The sequence below is a fragment of the Echiichthys vipera genome (assembly GCF_963691815.1).
Source record: "Echiichthys vipera genome assembly, chromosome: 3".
NCBI lineage: Eukaryota > Metazoa > Chordata > Actinopteri > Perciformes > Trachinidae > Echiichthys > Echiichthys vipera.
In genome coordinates, this window is record NC_139828.1 from 27,666,717 (window position 1) to 27,686,685 (window position 19,969).

Consider the following 19,969-nt stretch of genomic DNA (forward strand, 5'->3'; position numbering starts at 1 on the left):
GGACTCTTTGACGTGACGTTGGAGGATATGATTGGTGGGCGGCACTGGTATATATCCGTCAGGCTTCGATCCCACCTTCTCGCCAGTGGAATTTCATCTCAGCTTCTGCACCTTCAGGGCAGTCGAGAACATAAAATAAGTAAGTACCGCACAGTTTCGTACCGAATAAGACAGCGTCGACATTACCCATGACCTCTACCCGTCTTCTCCGTGGCAGAGTGGTAGTTGTTGCGGACAGAGATAGTTGGTGAAGCTTGAACGTTACAGTGTGTTCTGGCCTGACTCCGTGTCATTTCTCCTGCTCAGCTGTATGCCTACGTGGACTTAGCGCGAGCTACCAGAACACACTGCGAGCTAACATGAGCTCGCGAGCTAAGGCTACAGTTCAACTTGTACTTTTTACGACCGTGTTGGTGCTGTCTCGTTTACACCAAAACAACACGAATCCGGTGTGCGCGTGTGGCCGAGTTGTTTTAAGGTTCTAATTTTCATCCTTTTCAGTTCGCTTTAATGTCATTAGCTGGCTAATGAACGCTACAGCTTGAAGTTGTGTGCAAGGCTGCGTGAGTGAAGCTACGTATTAGCCGAGGAGCTAACTTACGTGTCACAGTCGCACACACCACAGGCAAAGTTTTTAGCAAGTTTGCTAACTAGCCTTAGCCAGGGCTTTGGAGCTAGTAATCCACGCTACAGTGCTTCTTCCACTGAAGAGCCCACTTAAACCGAGAAGCACACATATTTTCTAAACACACGACGTTATATTTGTGTCCCTGACTGTTAAAATTGCGTGAGTTTGTCCCGAGCTCAGGTCATTCTTACGGTTGATCAACGTTAGCCACCATGACGGCTGCTAGCATTTACTGTGATGTGTCGTTGGCAACTGTCCGCTGGTTAACTTGATATCTTGTTAGCTAGCACTCACTCTAACCAGCTTCTTAAATCCTTAATCTGGGATTTGTGTATAACGGTATACAGGCTCCAGGGTCGTCCTGCTGCTGCTAACATCTATGCAAATGTAACCAGCTAGAGCACGTCAGCGTTAACTTGTTAGCAGCTCGTCAACATCAATGACCTCGTAGGTTAGATCATTTTGACGCTAAATGTAATAAGGTGTGTTTGTTGACCGTTTTGTGTGGTTGTGCTTTAATGAGTTTGGGACGCGTGACGAATTTAATATAGTTATATAGTTAAGTCACCAGTGTAAACGCCAAACTGCTTCCATGCCATGCTATCAGAATCAGAAATACTTTAATAATCCCAGGGGGAAATTACAGTTACAAAACTCCAGATGTACAATTAACAAATATTATACATTTTAAGCAAAACACAAACACAACATGGTATAACTGTGTTGTAATTCACAGGCATCATTTTAAGCCATGGAGCAGTCTCTGCATTAAGATACTGCTGCTGCAGATGTATTATTAGCTGCTTAAATCATGTTAAAAGGAACAGGCCGTATGTTGTCTGTGCTAGCACTATTAACCAGTGATAGACCGATACATCGGCTGACTGATATTTACCCTTTTTACGGTATCGGCCGATGCAGGCTGCTTTGTTCGCCGATAGTTTTTTCCCCAGCATTATTAACAGACATGTGTACACAGGCAGCTCGGTGATGCTGGAGACGCCTGAGCTCAATTAATGTTCCTTTTCTTAAATTGAAACTCGTAACATTTATCATCATCATTGTATACATTTTATTATGTAAATTGAGGGAGCAAAAAGTAGTATCAGCTCCATATATCAGCTCAAGAAAATTGTCTGTCTGTATCGGCTAAGGCTGATGGGGGCGGGGGGACCCGGCATCGGCCCTAAAAGATTGGTCGATCCCTACTACTAACGCTTTACCAAATAAGTAAAAGCTAGTTAGTTACATGTTATTTACAGCTTGTGCACACCATGTCTAATAACATTCTGGAGTGAGAAGAAATTGTTGATACTAATAGCAAAATAAATCCAAATGTTTTAACGACTCTCAAACTGTGACTCCTTGTCCAATCATACAGCTTTTAATAATCACACAATTAAATTAGAAACAGTCATTGGTTGGTTTTGCAAATTCTTGCGTGAGAGAGCAATGGCCTATTTACCTGGTTCACCCACAGCAGCTTCATTAACTGTCAGGTCTGTCTTTCTGTCTGACAGGCCAGTGTCCAATTATAGAAGCCAGATGCTTGTCAAGGAGAGGGAGCGCTCCAATGGCACCTATACTTTACTGGAGTTCAGTAAAGTGCTTCTTGGCATCAACTTTGTCTGAATACTTCATTTCTGGATGGTTTCAGTTGTCTGAGGTGGCAGTATTTTGGCAGTATGGCAGAATGAACTCGCTAGAAGCACTACACTTTTGTACTCAAAAACATATACAAGCCTCCGCAGCAGCTGCTTCTGTTAACACTGAGTAAAGTTGACTTTCTGTGTTTGCTGTCTGATGTCAGCATTTAGCCCAATGACTGTTTTTAACCGTTTAACTAATTATAACTAGGGCTCAACTTGTATGTGATACTTAAGACAAATACCAGCGGCCGATTATAGTGACTTTTTGAGCTGGAATGAAAAATTGACCTTTTCTATGTGGATAGTGAAACTATGACTCTGCACAGGTGCTCAGACAGCTGCTTTCCTATTCAAATAACTTTATTAAAGAATATTTAACATCATAAGTTTCATATATACAATGTATAGGATTGTCAACCATTTAAAAAAATCATCCCAAGAATTTGTTTTCTGCATTATATGTTAAGTAAAAAATGTGTTTTCATATTGGACCACATATTCAATTTTCTTCTTTGTGCACACATAACCTTGTAGTAGCCACTCTTTGCAAAGGTTTTGAAGAGAGGCTGCTGAAATTTTAATTTCTTTATATTTCTTTGAAACCGAGATGTCATCCGGGTTATTTCTATACAGCTCATCCTTTTTTTCTTTTGTGGTCTTTAGGCAAAAGCTGGCAGGCTGACGGGAAATTGCATCTTTACAGGACGGATTATCTGGTAACTGACCAATTAGCTGGTAAGTTATTACAACTATAAGCATTGTCCGACTCTAATACCATTAAGCAATACAGATATGTACAGTTTTGTTTACCCTAAATGTCATTCTGCTCACACCAACCACAGCTTAAAAATTGACTCTGTAGTATTTAAGTATAATTGTGGAGTAAAAAGCTTCAGCACTTTGACTGAGCTAGTTTCCGAAGATGTTTGTTTTTACACTGCATTAGCTCCAAAGTAAGCTGACAAATGTGACCATGACATGAAAAAAACAAATTTTGTCCCACAGTCCTTTCAATCAAACATTGTAATTGCATTTAATTTAAAGAAAATTTTCTGAAGACTTATTCCAACACTGTTTTCACTTGACCTCCCTTCCACTCCAAGTGTATTCATCCAAGTTAAAGCAGGCTGCAAAGGACATTGTTTTTCATGGTTAGTCTCTCAAAACTCTTGGTCCATTCTGGAGGAATGAACTTGAAATAATCCACACGGGGAAAAAAAACACCGTCACTATTTTAAGAAGGTTGCAAACTTTTTTATTTTGACTGAAAGTTTTACATTCAATTTCAATGTGAGGCATCCGCTTAAGTGATTTTAATAATGCAAATATGTAACCGAGTCTGTTTAGCTTTGGCGTGGCTTTGTTTTCCCCATCCTGGATGACTTTGAAGTGTTATTATCCACCTTCCCGTGACACCAAAATGTCAACAAAGCAAGGATGGCCTACCTCCAAAATGAAATTACTGTTGCTTCAAAATTGTTCACGTCCAAATAATGAAATCCATATTAAGTGTTTCATTTAATGTTTAAATAATATATCCATACTCTCGATTTGGCAACAGGGTCTGCAAACAATAATGAGTGCTGGCCAGAGCAGTCTTAAGTTTATGAAGCCTGACAAGGAAGAGGCCACTGAAAGGGTGGTGTAAAATGTGTAGGGGGGAGGAAGTGCCTGCTAGCACCACTACTGTTGACGCTTGAGGTGAATTTCCTACAATTGCCTGGTCTTTGGAAAAACTTTTAATATCAACAAGTTATCTGTGGAGTCTGGGAGTCTGTCCATGCTTTCAGATGGATTTCAGGCATGCTTGGGGCAAAATCCACCCTAAAACAATTCACATTCTTTGTTCCTTGTTGGCCAGAATTTAACCGTCTCTGCCAGCCTGAAAAAGAGAGCAGTGACTCCTGATGAGATATTGAGTTTCATGATTTGAAAGTGAAGTGTCTCCCTGGAAGAGGAGATCTTTTATTTCAATGGGACCTTCCTAGTCCCTAAATATTGACGGAACTCAAATCTTGTACAATTCAGAAATGAACTAAGCTGTTTCAGTTTTCATAGATGATAGGATTGGCTTTGTGATTTATTTCTGGGAAAGAGTTATCCACGTTCAAATACCCTGAACAGGGCATCTGAGCTGTCCTATCAGTGGATGTTTGCTTTAATCCTATTCATCATGAACACACAGAGGGGTCAGTGGGGAAAAAGCCTCTTAACCCTAGAGCCTACTCACTAGGTTACACTTCTTAGAATAGCACTGGACAAAGACCGGAGCACAGAAGACAAACTGGTTTCTTCTAGCAAGACAAAATGTACTGTAGCTGTAGCCCTGCCCACATCAGTGTTTTCTTTCTGGTGGTAAGGCATAATCGTTTTACTCACCACTCAGTCTCAGCATACATTAACACAGTGCTGACATGGTAATGTGACAAGAAATGATTATTTTGTGAGAGACATCACTTATTTTGATAAAGGTAGATAAGATAATGGTGGAAATCCCAAAGTCCACCTATGATAAGCGTGTATGATTAAACTTGTGCATGATTCCACCTTTCAAACATAGACCTTGTTTATCTAGTTCTAGATAGCATGACAAATGAGTGTATGCAAATCACATTTTTAATCAAATATGGAGCCTATCCTATCCCTTTGTCACTGGAAGTGCTGATGTGCAAAACCTAAACACAATAACGGGTTAGTGTTTAACATGTTGGAGTAACCCAGGATGACAACATACAAATAGAGAAATGATGAAGTGTTAATCAAAAAGACACCTAAACATTTATGACCCTGTGACATTTCTGTTTAACATATAGCAAGCCGGTATTAAGATGGAAAAACGGCAGACTGTGTATTGATAGTAATAAGGAATTCAAATCTCGTTGACTTATTAAAGTCTCTGAAAACATGGTCTCGCTCTAATACTCTTTTATATATGAAGGTTTTTTAAACATGGGGAAAGTCAGTTAAAAATGGGTGATGGACTCCTTTCCCATTGCCTGTAGAAGAGTATGCCTTTCTGTTTTTTTTCTTTTTCTCTGGTGTCACATTCAATGTCACAGATGTGCCGGAAAACAGGGTTAATAAACTGTAAAAAGTTAAATGTTGCTTCTAATTTGGAACAATGTCAATGTGCTTCTTGGGAGATTGATCGAATTTGTGGCTGAGATGACAAAGAGTAGCAGAAGTTACAGACTGAGACGGTGCGTGTTATAGCATCGCACCAAAGGAGAGCGTAAATTACCTCGCCTTTTAAATGGTAACCCAAGATTTCCAAACCCTTCATGAGATGGTCGAGGTTGGGCATTAACCTCAAATGATTAGAATAGGCCCCCAGGCACCGAGTCTTGCAAGAAATTTTGCAAATCTATGATTACCATCTAGACATGACCAAAATAATAGCGTCCACCTGGGTGTCATGTTTGCATCAATTCCGATTGGAACCGATAAATACCTGTGACTACTGCAGAGTCATTTGTTCTGGGAATGAATGCTGATTGTAATCTTTTGCACCAAAGACAAAAGCCAGATGTTAGTGTCTTTTTTTGTCCAACTGGAGAGGGGCTATAGTAAGTAGTAAGTAAGTAGATTGGGAAAATATTATGCGCTTCCTGTTGACAATAATGCAAACTTTTCTTACAGTGGCACACTCGGACTCTGTGTAAACGTGGGATTTTGACCATGAGCTCAGTCGCTGTACTTACGCAGGAAAGCTTCAATGAGCACCGTAGTGGGCTCTTGCCAGAGCAGAGTGGTGGTGAGTGGTTGGCTCTTTAAAGTTCAGCTTGATATGTAAAATACAAACCCAGAGCCATCATGGGACTAATCTGGACTGTGGACTGTTTTCTTCCTGTGTTCAGCTGCTGGGGCAGGACCCAGTGCTGTAGAGGAGGAGGATGCTCTTCCTACCTACAAGGACGCCTTCCCACCTCTGCCCGAGAAGGCGGCCTCACCTGAGGGGACCCAGGAAACTGCGAATGCTTGGACATCCAAGATTCGTCCTCTCAAGTCCTCTGTTATCACCCAGGTAATATATTTTCAAAGTTAATAACACATAGGAACTACAATGTTTGCTAATTATTGTATATTGTAATGAGGGCCCAAGGGGGCTGGGTGCCACGCGGCTGCTTCATCACGTGGCCCCCAGCCCCAGCAGCGTGGCTCCCAGTATGAGCGGGGGTTTTTGCTAAGACTTTTATTAGTTTTATTCTTCTTAGATAAAACTCATACTGCAGCCTACACCATACAAGTTATGTACGGGAAACTTTCAGGGGATGTATAAACCCCTGCACACACAGCAGACACATAAAGGACACATATCCACCAGCAGGTGGAGCTATTATCAAGGTGAATGTATTTAGCCTCCTACTCCCAAACTGTACATTGCACATTCAAAATTCTGAAATCCATGCGTTCCCTGAACCTAGCGAAATCTCTTTATCAGCCACGCCCATTTCCATCTAGACTTTCCCCTGCAAAATATACTTTTTCGAACTCCTACGACGACAGGCCGGTCACCACGAGTTAGGGATGGGCATGAGTAGTTAATTCCAAGATTGAGGGATTGCATCAATTCCTTGAGGGCCAACAAAGTACTAATTTTTCCAAATCTATTTTTAGACCACAACGCATCTTCCCGCAGGAATAATGATTAACAGCAATACAGCAGACCCAACACCTAATGCCTATTCTCAAATGAAACAGTCACAGTTACCCTTTTTAAGGATTTATTTTTCAAAACCACAATTTCAAAACATTATTTCGTAACAAAAACATAATTAAATTTGCGTTTAATTATCCGTCCCATTTGGAGAACCCTTGGTCCACTGGCACAGAGGTGGCAGGTATCGGCAGTTTCTGCTTTGCCACAACGCTCACTTTTTGTTCCGATGCCTGTTGGACTTCCACCACTTCAGTGGGTTTTTCTAAGGACGATGCATGGCTCACTGAAACAAGCTCGTTGACATAGAAGTTCTCCCCGAAGAATGTGTCCTCTTTGCTTGCGACGCTGCTGCCCCGAGCATCACTGCTTTCCCCCTCCATAACGTCTGGGCCTGGCACAGTAACCCCGTCATGTAATTCAGACAAGCTCTCTCGGATGGTGAGGCAAAGCGCTAGTTCTAAAAATCAAAGATGTTTGTCTCTTGTCAAGTGGCGGAAGCAAGAGGTGCAGTTTGCGCATTGTTTTTACCAATCAAGTTAATTTAAACGATGACTATTCGAGGAAAATATGACTTCAATCAGCCAGTAAGTGGTGCTGTTTTGCAACTTTTTTACCCAAAGGACACCTTTTTCACTGCAGACTGTTTGACTTGCAATGGCAGGTAAAACACACGTGCAACTAATAACATTAACTGTGGATAAAAGTGTCCCAGTATGCCATGAAAGTGAGCCATCCTGTGCAATACCGAGGCCTTGAACAGAATGCAATGCAGTGTTTTTTTTAATGTTACTAATCATTGCGTGCCTTTCTTGTAATGGCATGTCAAAAATATCTGCTGTAAAAAGACCTTAAGTAATTAGGACATGGGGATGTATAGCATACAGTTCAATAACCTGTCACTGGTGCCTTTAGCATACTCCTGTGGTTTCCAGTCAGGGGTGCAGGACCCCAAAGGGCCCCAAGATGATTAAAGGTATATTAAAGAGAAATCTATCTTGTACAAGATTATTTTTATGTAAAAGTTCTCTGATTTAACTTTTAATTCTTGATATATTATGGATCCATTTACTTTTTCAGAAATATCAATGTTTTACTTATGTCCACATGAAGGCCATAACTTTTGAAGAGGTGTCACAAAGAAGGGACTGCTTAATTTTAAGGGGGTGCGAGCTAAAACAGACTTTGCACATGAGCAAATTCAGTAACAATTTTTGAGGATGTTTCTTTAATTCCTTTAGTTTTGTTTCGGCTTGGCTTTCCTAGTCTAGATGAAAGCCACTGAGATCTGGAAATGTCCCAATGGGAGATTGAGGTAACTTGAGTTCACTCATGTTATTACCCTACAATTTGTGTGAATTTTCATGCACCTGCCAGATAAAGTCCTTCCTTTCTTAGTTCACGAGTGGCAGCTAGGCTTGGGCCAGTGCAAAGATGCAGTTCTGTTTTTTTCAAAATCAAACTGGTTTAAGCTTTTGCACCAGAGCAGCAAAACTAGTCATCAACCCCACACAGTCACTGTGGTTACACAATCCACACTTTCAAACAATGTATTTTTCAGTGCCAGTGGGTTTGTTAATCCGTCAAATTGACTTCTTTTTTCACGACTAGGTTTTCCATGTGCCGCTAGAGGAGCGCAAGTACAAGGACCTCAACCAGTTTGGGGAAGGAGACCAAGCAAAGGTCTGTGTGGACATCATGCATAAGACCGGAGCCCATCTGGAACTCTCCTTGGCAAAAGATCAGGGTCTCTCCATCATGGTTTCTGGAAAGCTGGATGCTGTGATGAAGGCCCGTAAGGAGATTGTGTCCCGACTGCAGACTCAGGTCAAGAGACTATATAACTGTATAACTGTATAAGGTCTATTAATCTTTGAAGACAACAGTGCCAATTGTACATTTGAACCCTTAGGCCTCAGCTACTGTCGCCATCCCCAAGGAGCATCATCGTTTTGTCATCGGCAAAAATGGGGAGAAGCTTCAGGAGCTAGAGCTCAAGACTGCCACCAAAATCCAAATCCCACGACCTGACGACCCCAGTAACCAGATTAAGATCTCTGGTACCAAGGAGGGCCTGGAGAAGGCCAAGCATGAAATCCTGTTGATCTCCGCTGAGCAGGTAACGTGTCTCCTGAGACATTAAACGTACTTTCCTGACATACAGCACATACCCGATATCGCAGCGTTAGGTTATATTTTCCTCTTTTTCTCTTAGGACAAGCGTGCTGTGGAGAGAGTGAACATTGATAAGGTGTACCACCCATTCATTACCGGCCCCTACAATAAGCTGGTAGGAGAGATGATGCAGGAAACCGGTGCCCGTGTTAATGTCCCCCCTCCAAGTGTGAACAAGACCGAAATTGTCATCACTGGGGAAAAGGAGCAGGTGGCCCTTGCTGTGACCATGATCAAGAAGATTTATGAAGAAAAGGTATGCTAAAACACAAACCATTACAAGGACATTTTGGTATGAGGAAGCTTTAAACTAATTGAAGTTAAATGCCCCTGATAAACTAACCTTTATATTGCAGAAGAAGAATGCCACCACCATTGCAGTGGAGGTGAAGAAGTCTCAGCACAAGTATGTGATTGGCCCCAAGGGAAACACCCTGCAGGAGATCCTGGAGAAAACTGGCGTCTCAGTCGAGATCCCACCTTCTGACAGCAGCTCAGAAACTGTCATCCTTCGTGGGGAGCCGGACCGTCTGGGTCAGGCCCTCACTGAAGTGTATGCCAAGGTGTGGAACGTTTGAAAATGATTTAGTGATGACGTCATATGTTATTGTTAAAAAAAGCGATGTGGAGTAACTTGGAAAAACATGTTTCCTTTTGCAGGCAAACAGCTACACTATTTCCTCAGTCTCAGCTCCTTCTTGGCTTCATCGTTTCATTATTGGCAAGAAGGGGCAGAACTTGGCCAAGATTACCCAACAGATGCCCAAGGTCTGTAGAAATCTGAATTTCTTAAACTGGACTTATAATTATTATTATTATTATTATTATTATTATTATGCATGTATTTCTAAATGTAGAAATAATAACATAAATTCAAATGTACAAAGACAGTAAAATATGGAAAAAAGAATGAAGAATAACAAAAACGTATTCTCGTTCTATGGTAGTGCGTTACTGAACTTCTCAGCTATTGCAGACCAGATTTTACTGCGCATGTGTCATACCCCCAAATCACCGCTTCACCATTGTGAATACAGGTGCAGCAGCAGTAATGAGCAGTTTAATTAAACATTAAAGCATATAAACATGTTCTAGTAGAAACACAAAATACATGTATGGACATGCAAAAGACTATAATTGATCCCCTTTAAAGCATTTCATATACTTTTTTTTAGATTTTATTTTGTAGCTTATTTGTTTTCCTGTATTTTACATTTAGGTGCACATTGAGTTCACCGAGGGAGAAGATAAGATCACCCTGGAAGGTCCCACCAAAGACGTTCAGATGGTGCAGGGCCAGATACAAATCATTGTGACAGATTTGGTGAGTAAGCAGTTAATAGTTTTGTCTTGGACCTAGACCCAAAGCTTGATTGCCAATCAAAAGGGATGGGCATTAGTACTCAAGTACTCGATTTGGGTGTCAGTAATTGTTCAACATATTGAGAACTTGTTTTTTTGTTGTTTTGTAACGGTCAATATCTTACTAGGATGTGCTACTATGACAAGTGGCTCACGTCAGCCACCAAGGTAATGCGTAAGCAAACTGATGTAGTTATTGTTAGTAATGTTATGTTTGTCTTGGGCTGCCTCTTGGTTGAGTTTGCCACATAACTTCAGCTATAGTACAGCAGCTGTATGGAGTCCACTCATCCTATGGTAAATTAGCAAATTAACATTATGCTGACATTACTTGGTGCTATTTCTTTAGAATGAGATGACATAACATAAATAAACGTGGCTAAAGCAATGGTGGTTGTATAACAATGAAGACCACATCTCAAAATCCAACGCTACATCAAGACATCCTCAAACTCATTTCAGACCCTGGTCTTACTGTAGATTATAATTTTTTTGGGATTACTTCAAATGCCCATCCCTATTTATCGATCATGTGCACAAAAATGGATAATGTAAAAGGACATATTGGAGAATAAAGCACCTTTTTAACCCTTAAAAACTACAGTTGATATATTCCAGCTTTTGTCATGCGTTTGTCTGCTTTGACCTAAAAGATAAGCCGTATGGACTACACAGAGATCAGCGTGGATCCCAAATTCCACAGACACCTGATTGGAAAAGGAGGCGTTAACAGTAAGTACAGTGTCACTGTCAGAAGGCTGGAGTATGGAACTGCATCAGTACAACGAAAAACTGGATGAGCATCCTCAACCCATGTGCTTATTTATTTATTTATAGTCAACCGTATCAAAGAGCTGCACAAGGTGACTGTCCGTATCCCCCCTGACAATGAGAAAAGCAACCTGATCCGTATTGAAGGGGATCCCCAGGGTGTACAGGAAGCCAAAAAGGAGCTGCTTGAGCTTGCGTCACGCATGGTGAGTACAAACTTGGCTTCACAGGCAAGATGCTGCAAACTTGATCCTGATGTGCCGTAACTCCATATACTGTGTCTTGCAGGAGAATGAGCGTACAAAGGACTTGATCATCGAACAGCGTTTTCATAGAGCCATCATTGGCCAAAAAGGGGAGAAGATAAAAGAAGTGCGCGACAAATTCCCAGAGGTAAGCTGGTAACTGTTGGTGTTTGCTTGTATATGGTGAGGGTTTGTCTGGTCTGAACCCCTTAAATGTACCGTAATCCCATTTTCTCCCAGGTCATCATAAATTTCCCCGACCCAGCACAAAAAAGCGACATCGTTCAACTTAGAGGCCCAAGAAATGAGGTGGAAAAATGTGCAAAGTTCATGCAGAAGATAGTGGCTGAAATGGTAAATCTTTACTTTTTACTTCTTTTTGAGATAGTATTGTTTAATTGGGCATCCATAACTACTTTTAGTGTATTTAAGTGTTAATGTACAGGTATTGCTTTTGTCAGGTGGAGAACAGCTTTTCTCTCTCAGTCCCCATCTTCAAGCAGTTCCACAGAAACATAATTGGAAAAGGAGGATCAAACATCAAGAAGGTACTGTATATTTCAAAGAGAATCCAGGTAGTTCAATGAGGTCTTCATGGTGTTCATGTTTGACTTGACAATATGTTTTTCCTTTCGCTTTCTAGATTCGGGAGGAAACTACAACAAAAATCGACCTGCCCGCTGAGAACAGCAACTCTGAGATGATCGTCATCACGGGCAAGAAGGCAAACTGTGAGGTTGCACGAACTCGCATCCTGGCCATTCAGAAGGAGCTGGTGAGCACATGCATGCACCTTTTTATTAGTTTATCTTTGGCAGATGGGTCGAAATCTAGTACATGGGCCAAATTCCTGTCTTACTGTGTTCAGGCAAACATCACAGAGGTAGAGGTGTCCATAGCCTCCAAGCTGCACAACTCCTTGATTGGGTCAAAGGGCCGTTTTGTGCGCTCCATCATGGAGGAGTGTGGTGGCGTGCACATCCACTTCCCCACAGAGGGCTCAGGGATTGATAAGGTCACCATCCGAGGCCCTGCAGAGGAGGTGGAGAAAGCCAAGCAGCAACTGCTCGCCTTGGCAGAGGAGAAGGTTTGTTTGAATGTCTCTAATGCTAAAAAGTTGAACTTCTATTGACTTCGCTAACCTAGCAGCCATTAGACAGGGGCATAGAGGGAGGGGTCAAAAGAGTTGCTTCTGTGCCTCATTGGTCATACATTACCACATGCTGAGCACTTCTTTCAGTGTCCTTTCAACTGTCAGAATTAAAACGGCAAGCTTGTGCAGAGATCTCACAAATGAAGGCTGAAATTAGTTTTGCCTGCTGCAGTTTTCTCCCTCTAGATTAAATCATGCGTAGCAAATTTAACATGAAAATTAGGGGGGTCCGGGTGTTTTCCATTTGAAGTTAATAAGAACATCTTTTGTGTTGACCTTTTTTATAAGTGACTTGTAATAGATTAGTTATTGCAGAACTCATTTTGTAAATCTTTTTCTTTAGCAAACAAAGAGTCACACTGCCGAGCTGCGAGCGAAGCCGGAATATCACAAGTTCCTTATTGGGAAAGGTGGTGGAAACATCCGTAAAGTTCGTGACAGCACCGGGGCCAGAATCATTTTCCCCACCCCAGACGACAAAGATCAGGAGCTCATCACTGTGGTTGGCACTGAAGAAGCAGTGCGGGATGCACAGAAGGAGCTGGAGGAACTCATCAAGAGTTTGGTAAGGCGCTGAATGAGTTTTGAACAAAGCAAGACAAGAGGGGGTTGAGGCTCTGGTTCTCTTACCATGCCTGACTTTTAAATATATTTACTCTTTGGTTGCAGGACAATGTCGTGGAGGATACTATGATCGTTGATCCAAAGCACCATCGCTACTTTGTGGCTCGTCGTGGCCAAGTCCTTAGGGACCTTGCTGAAGAGTATGGTGGCGTGATGGTTAGCTTCCCTCGCACGGGGACTCAAAGCGATAAGGTCACTCTCAAAGGAGCCAAAGAATGTGTGGAAGCAGCCAAAAAGCGAATGCAGGAGATTGTTGAGGACTTGGTAAGTAGATGCAGTTTTGTTTCGTTGGGTGTGTATATTTGTCCCTCTTCTGCTTGGAATGTAACTAATTCGCCTTCTTTTTTTTCTCCCCTTTTGAACATTCTTTCTTTCAGGACGCTCAAGTGACCATTGAGTGTGTGATTACTCAGAAGTTCCACCGTTCTATCATGGGTCCCAAGGGCTCACGGATCCAGCAGATCACTAGAGATCACAATGTACAGATTAAGTTTCCAGAGCGTGAGGACCCACAAGGTAAACACATGATCAGTGTGAAGGCTTGGGATTGAAGTCCTAAAATGAAAATGTTCTCATCAAAACTTTGTGTGATTCAGCTGCTCCTCCTGCAGAGGCCCCTATTCAGGAGAATGGCGAGGCCAACGGAGAAGTGAAGGAACCTGTTGATCCAAACGCACCTAAAAAGTGTGATGTGATCGTGATTTCTGGTCGCAAAGAGCGGTGCGAGGCTGCCGTTGAAGCACTGAAGGTTAGCATTCATAAGAGAGCGCGATTTGAATTCTTCAACAAATGTTGTTTTGTTCCCTAACAAAAACACCTGTCTCCTTTTTCCTTAGGCCTTGGTTCCTGTCACTATTGAGGTTGAAGTGCCTTTTGAGCTCCATCGTTACATCATTGGACAGAAAGGAAGCGGAATTCGCAAAATGATGGATGAATTTGAGGTGTGTGTTACAGACTTTTGTGTTGACACAGGGATGCACAATATTTTTTAATTTTGCTTCTAATTTACGGTGACTTCAATTTCTGCCTCCAGGTTAATATTCAAGTGCCTGCTCCTGAGCAGCAGTCTGATAAAATCTCCATCACCGGCTTGGCCAATCACCTTGACCGCGCCAAAGAGGGTCTCTTGGAGCGCGTCAAAGAGCTGCAGGCCGAGCAGGAGGATCGGGTTAGTATTGTGTGGAGAAGTTGTAGCCACTGTGAGATTTTTAATGGCCATTGTATCCATAATTTGCCTGGTGTTAACTGGGGAGGAGGGGGATTTCTGCTCAACTCTTTCTTGTGGAAGTGTTTTTGTAGATTCACACAAGCTGTTTACTCTGGACAGTTTCAGGAGAATCAAAGTTTCCCTTTCACACAATGTAGCACACAACAGGAGTTTCTCTGTGTCAGATGCTTTCTCACTTACTGGGAATACTCTTAAGTTTAGGCAAGGGGTGGCGCCGAGTAGAGCATGCAGGAGGCAGGACATGACGTGGAATTCACCGCAGAATCCCGTCATCTCTCCAGTTAGACATTTTTTTTGCCATCTTCGTCCAACTCTCCATTGTTCTTCACTTGTTTTATTCTGCTTTCACACCTACGCTTGCAATGAATTCTCCACACAATGAGTGGCTCTTTTCACACATGGGTTCATTAGGACATTACACAGACTTTGTTCTAGGGAGCTGGCGGGGTAAAGTCCGTTTAATGTCCGATCCAAGTGGTGAAGATTTTTGCGTTCAAGTTCAGATTTGCAGTGCATGTGTGAAAGGGGCTATACTCTCATGAAGTAGTTCAGTTATCTTTAAAGGCCACCGTTATGATAACACTGAATGAGGAAAGAGCTCAATTATTAACTTTTTTTTTTTTTTTTTGTTTAAGTAGAGTTCTAACCCAGAGTATTGTTTCTATCAACTCCTCTCCAGGCACTCAGGAGCTTCAAGCTGACCATCACTGTGGACCCCAAGTATCACCCCAAAATCATTGGCCGCAAGGGTGCCATCATAACAAACATCCGCACCGAGCATGATGTTAACATCCAATTCCCAGAGAAGAACGATGAAAACCAGGTACAGTATAGCTTTACTACAGAACTCACTTTTTATGTACCCATCAACACAGCAGGTGGTGCTAAATTACCCCTTCATGTCATTGCTACATGAGAACACTAATATTTCATAGAAATTATGATGACATGGGTGAGACTACACACTTCTTCTACCATGTTAAATGTTCTGTTCCTGTTTCTCCACAGGATCAGATTACTATTACAGGGTATGAGCACAAAGCCATAGCAGCACGAGATGCCATCCAGACTTTAGTGGATGAGCTTGAGGAGATGATATCTGAGGACATCACCCTGGACAGCAAGGTGCATGCCCGCATCATTGGAGCCCGTGGCAAGGGCATCCGCAAGATCATGGACGAGTTTAAGGTAAGACTACTGAGCTGACCGGAAATGATCAGTGGAATAAAACAACATCAAATTGAAAATGTAGCACACTTGATGTATGTACTTGCACTGTGGGTATTTCAAACTTTCACGGTTTCACTTTCACCACTAACTAAAAAAACCCGAACTTGCAGCTTCTAAACATCATTTCCTTGGGATCTTTTTTTTTTTTTTGTACCAACAATTCAATTTCACAACTAGACCTTCAAGCAGGTATTCTGGGCTCCATGCACCTGCTCCAATTTAGAATCAAACGAGTACAGACTCGATGAAACTATCACTAAATAGGACAACACATAGGAACTCTGCTTTGTCCACGTGTCCACACTTGACACTTTCCGTGTAGATCTATTTTTTGCGGCCCATACATTACTGAGATTTAGGGCGCACTCACACTGTCCTTCCACACCGCGACCCGGGCTTTAGGGTACTTGTCCCCCCTCCCTCTCCCCCCCGCGCCCCAGCCCTGTTTGTACTCGCACTGCCAGGGCCGGCCAATGCTTCTTGCTGTCCATACGCCATCACGCCGTTACACGTCACACGCATTGATCGCGTGTGTGTGGCTTTGTTTACAAATCTTTCCACAGACCTCGGAGTTTTTGTGCGTCTTGTCGACTGTTTTTGAATATTTTCATCCGACCAAATCTGCAGTAAACACTCCACCTCCGCATCACACCAACGTGAACCTTTCACCGCCATTGTTGTTGTTGTTAAATGTCCGCGCATGGTCCGTCCTTCTATTTTCTATGTCCGAACAGGCGGACATAACGCTACTGCCGTAGGGCTCATGCTCGTACACGTGCGCACGCTCGTGCTCGTACATGTGCAAACGGCTCCGCTAAAGCCCACCTCTTTCAAGTCTGTCGGCTGTTTTGCGCGGAACGGGTGCACTCACACTGCTTAAACGTACTAGGCTTTAGCTGAAAAAACGGTTTTGGCCCGGGACAGAACGACAGTGTGAGTGCGCCCCTAAACTCAATGTGAGCCAGGCCACATCGGCATTTAGTTTGGCTGATCAGATCCCAATACGAGCAAGGTCTGATCTTTGAGCTTACGGACTTAAAAGTTGTTTCGTTGATGGGTTGATAAAAGTCTCATTGAAAAGACCAGTGTAACCACAGCCTCTAAGTTAGCTGCCGAAAGCATAAAATACCAGACAAGCACTATAAACTTCTGTCCATCTCAGAGCTGGACAGGTCCCATCATCTCCATCATGATGGATGAGTGGAGACCTCACAATCAAAGGGACAGTTCACCCAAATCACAATATACCCCATATTCCTACATTATTAGGGTCTTTATGAAATCCATGTTCCCGTGCATGAACATTTGTCACCAGCTAAATGAGATCAGCACTTGCCTTTGGAGTCAATGGTTGTAAATTCAAGCCCATCATCATCCCATACTTGCTGCATTTCTTTTAACTTGGTGTTTGGCTGTTTTCCTCAGCCTCCATTAGCCTAAAAGTGCTTTTTGCTTTACCTCTTAAAAATGTTTGGTCCTGATCCATCGCTGCGAAGCTGTTGTTATTAATAATTATACTTCCATTGTTGATGTTGCTGTTGGACAACTAGATTTCTGCAGTAAATCCATTGAAGTAACTCACCCGGTCTAACCTGCTATTCTCCAAAATTTTGTTTTTATTTCTTTTCATGTTTAGTCTTATTTGTGTCTCCGCACTTTAAAGAAGTATCCAGTCTTTGATTTGGCTTGGTGTCCATCTTTTTCAGGTTGATCTCAGGTTTCCCCAGAGTGGAGCAGCAGACCCAAACCTTGTGACAGTTACAGGTCGCCCTGAGCTTGTGGATGAGGCCATCGACCACCTCCTTAACCTGGAAGAGGAATACGTAAGCTTTTTGCACGCATTCTATTCATTTTTTACAGTAGATGATATATGAAATGTCTAATGTTTCCTAATTAACACTGATACATTTTGTTGTGCCACTTTTGCCAGCTGGCAGATGTTGTGGAGAATGAGGCAAAGATGGCTTACATGAGGCCTCATGGGGGTAGCGCTGCTGCCATGGATGAACAACGTGGCCCATCCAAAGGCTTTGTGGTGAGGGAGGCTCCCTGGACCACTGGCAGTGAGAAGGTGAGCATATTCTCACAAGCCTGACACTGTTTGAAATGAGAATAGGTTACACCTTCCTTTTTAAATTCCTTTTTTTATTTTATTTTTTACTTTTAGGCCCCTGATATGAGCAGCTCTGAAGATTTCCCTAGCTTTGGTGCCCCAGTGGCAACCAAGGCTTCTCCCTGGGGACCCAAGCGCTTCTAAGCCATGCTACAGATGGGCCTGAACTACACCGGACACAATCTTCCCCTTCATCGTCCCCCTCTTGACCTGGACTGACCGCTGACCCTAAAAGTCTTCAGTTCTGAGAATGTCATCCTTCTCTGTGTACTTATCCCAGTCTGCCCTTGCAGAGCCATCAGTCTAAAAGTGCTTTCAGATACTGTAATTGACTTGTGAGCTTTGTAACTGCATTAAGTAATGCTGTCTTGCGCTAAAAAAAACCCCAATGTGACAGATGTTGCGGTTAAGTCTACACAGTCTGTACAAGACTGACATTTTAAGTGTTGATTAGACCTGACATTTAATTGTGGTTTGAACTGTTATACCAAATTCAATGGTGGCCAGACATTAGTTTTTTTGAGCTGCCCTTATCTTAGTTGCCTTCGCAGGGTGGGGTAAAGGGATCGAATTACTGCTGGTTACACAACGAGGGGCCAGCTGTTTCAGTAACTCACCTCCCGCCTGCTTTACTCATGTAGCTGAGTGAAAATTGTCAGTCGTTAGCCCTCAAGCACACGGTAGTGGTTGTCCTCTGTCACAGCTTTCCATTTGCTTGTTAACTGTGCTTCTGTGAATATGGTCAAGTAGTGGCACGTACCTTGTAGCCTTATGAATTGGTAAACTTTACTAAGGGTGGGTGGGTGTATGGGGGAGGTGGTGTCAGCCACTGCAGAATGGCACCCATTCAAACTGCCAGATGCTTGGAGATCATGCGAGAACTAAACTTCTTACAACACTAGGCCTAGAGCTCCAACGTATCAAACCTCACACTAACTGTTGAATGAACTTTTTTGACATTCAAAAGTAAATCACTATATGAAATATGACTGTCTTTGTGAGCAAAACAGCAGACCATCTCGTGCCAACTATCTGTCTAGTGATGTCCTGTGTTACTCATCCTCTGTAATGGGTCAGTGTCCAGTCCCTTTGTCTTCCAGTTGCTATGCAGATTGTTCTGTTAAATAGCAATGGCCCTTTTTATCAGCCTTACAACTAGAAAGATACAAACCAGGTAGAGATGATGTCTAGGTGCATTTTTAATGGACAACTGGAAGGTATGTTAATTGTTCCTTTAAAAGCTCTTGGAACACCACCCCCCCCCCATGCCCCCCAGTTATCCTAATTAGTTTATTTTGCCTGAGGAGTGCAGATTTAGCCCTGCTAGCTGCTAATTCAACATCTTGCATCAGCCTACCTTGGTTTATATCCTCCTAGCATCGAATGAAAGATTATGCAAATATCATTGAAGTGAACGGTTACGGATGACACTGGAAAAGAAATTGTCCAAAAAGTCAATAAAAAATGAAAATCTCTGTTGCGCATCCTTCTGATTTATTTGTAAGAGTGATTCATGGACTATATAACACAACCTAAAATTAACAATACTGGTGAATCTGGCACAAGCTGATGCAGCTGTGGCATCATACTGCTGATACTCTGTATGGATATACTGTAGAACAGTGGGTTCTTACCTTCTGGCCTGAGGGTGGTGCTAGAGGAATGGTCATTATTAGAATCTACTCATGGGATTTTGGGTTCTCTAGGGGGATATTTCCAATATCAGTAGCTGTACCAAATTTGAGAAAGTAAAATATTAATTTAAAGTTGCTCATAAGGTATTTATTTTGTGTTTTAAGTATCCTGTAAATTGATAGACGTGTGAAACGTGAAACAAACTGCATGGAGTCTCACACACACTTGGCTAAATATGCTTGTAAAAAATGTAAAACGTATAGAAACCTTTTTCTTTTTCAAACTGGGAGGGTCAGTGGGGTCAATCCTTTGCATTGGGTATATATAATATTTATGAACATTTTCGGCTTGACCGTGGCACTAGTGGGGAAAAATCAGGAAGGGAACCAAAATTAGTATGATTTTTCCTGCCGTGAATATCTTGCAATTGTAATTTGGTCAGTTTGGAGTATGCAGCATCCAGTCCACTCCAGCTTTATTTGTTAAGCACTTTAAAAAC

General features: G+C 42.3%; 1 protein-coding gene across 1 annotated transcript; it reads left to right on the plus strand.

Moving 5' to 3' along the window:
- The first annotated feature begins 56 nt into the window (after nt 1–56).
- Nucleotides 57–19,090, plus strand: hdlbpa (high density lipoprotein binding protein a). Its single transcript, XM_083940367.1, has 28 exons — nt 57–139; nt 2,941–3,012; nt 5,917–6,031; nt 6,135–6,301; nt 8,546–8,761; nt 8,847–9,053; nt 9,150–9,365; nt 9,466–9,672; nt 9,770–9,877; nt 10,329–10,433; nt 11,125–11,203; nt 11,309–11,448; nt 11,531–11,635; nt 11,728–11,841; nt 11,949–12,035; nt 12,131–12,262; nt 12,356–12,574; nt 12,984–13,205; nt 13,310–13,528; nt 13,642–13,780; nt 13,861–14,012; nt 14,101–14,205; nt 14,298–14,432; nt 15,172–15,315; nt 15,501–15,680; nt 17,429–17,545; nt 17,653–17,793; nt 17,890–19,090. Exons 3-28 carry the CDS (start codon nt 5,956–5,958, stop codon nt 17,977–17,979), a joined length of 3,822 nt encoding a protein of 1,273 aa, XP_083796493.1. The 5' UTR covers nt 57–139; nt 2,941–3,012; nt 5,917–5,955; the 3' UTR covers nt 17,980–19,090.
- Nucleotides 19,091–19,969: the final 879 nt, after the last annotated feature.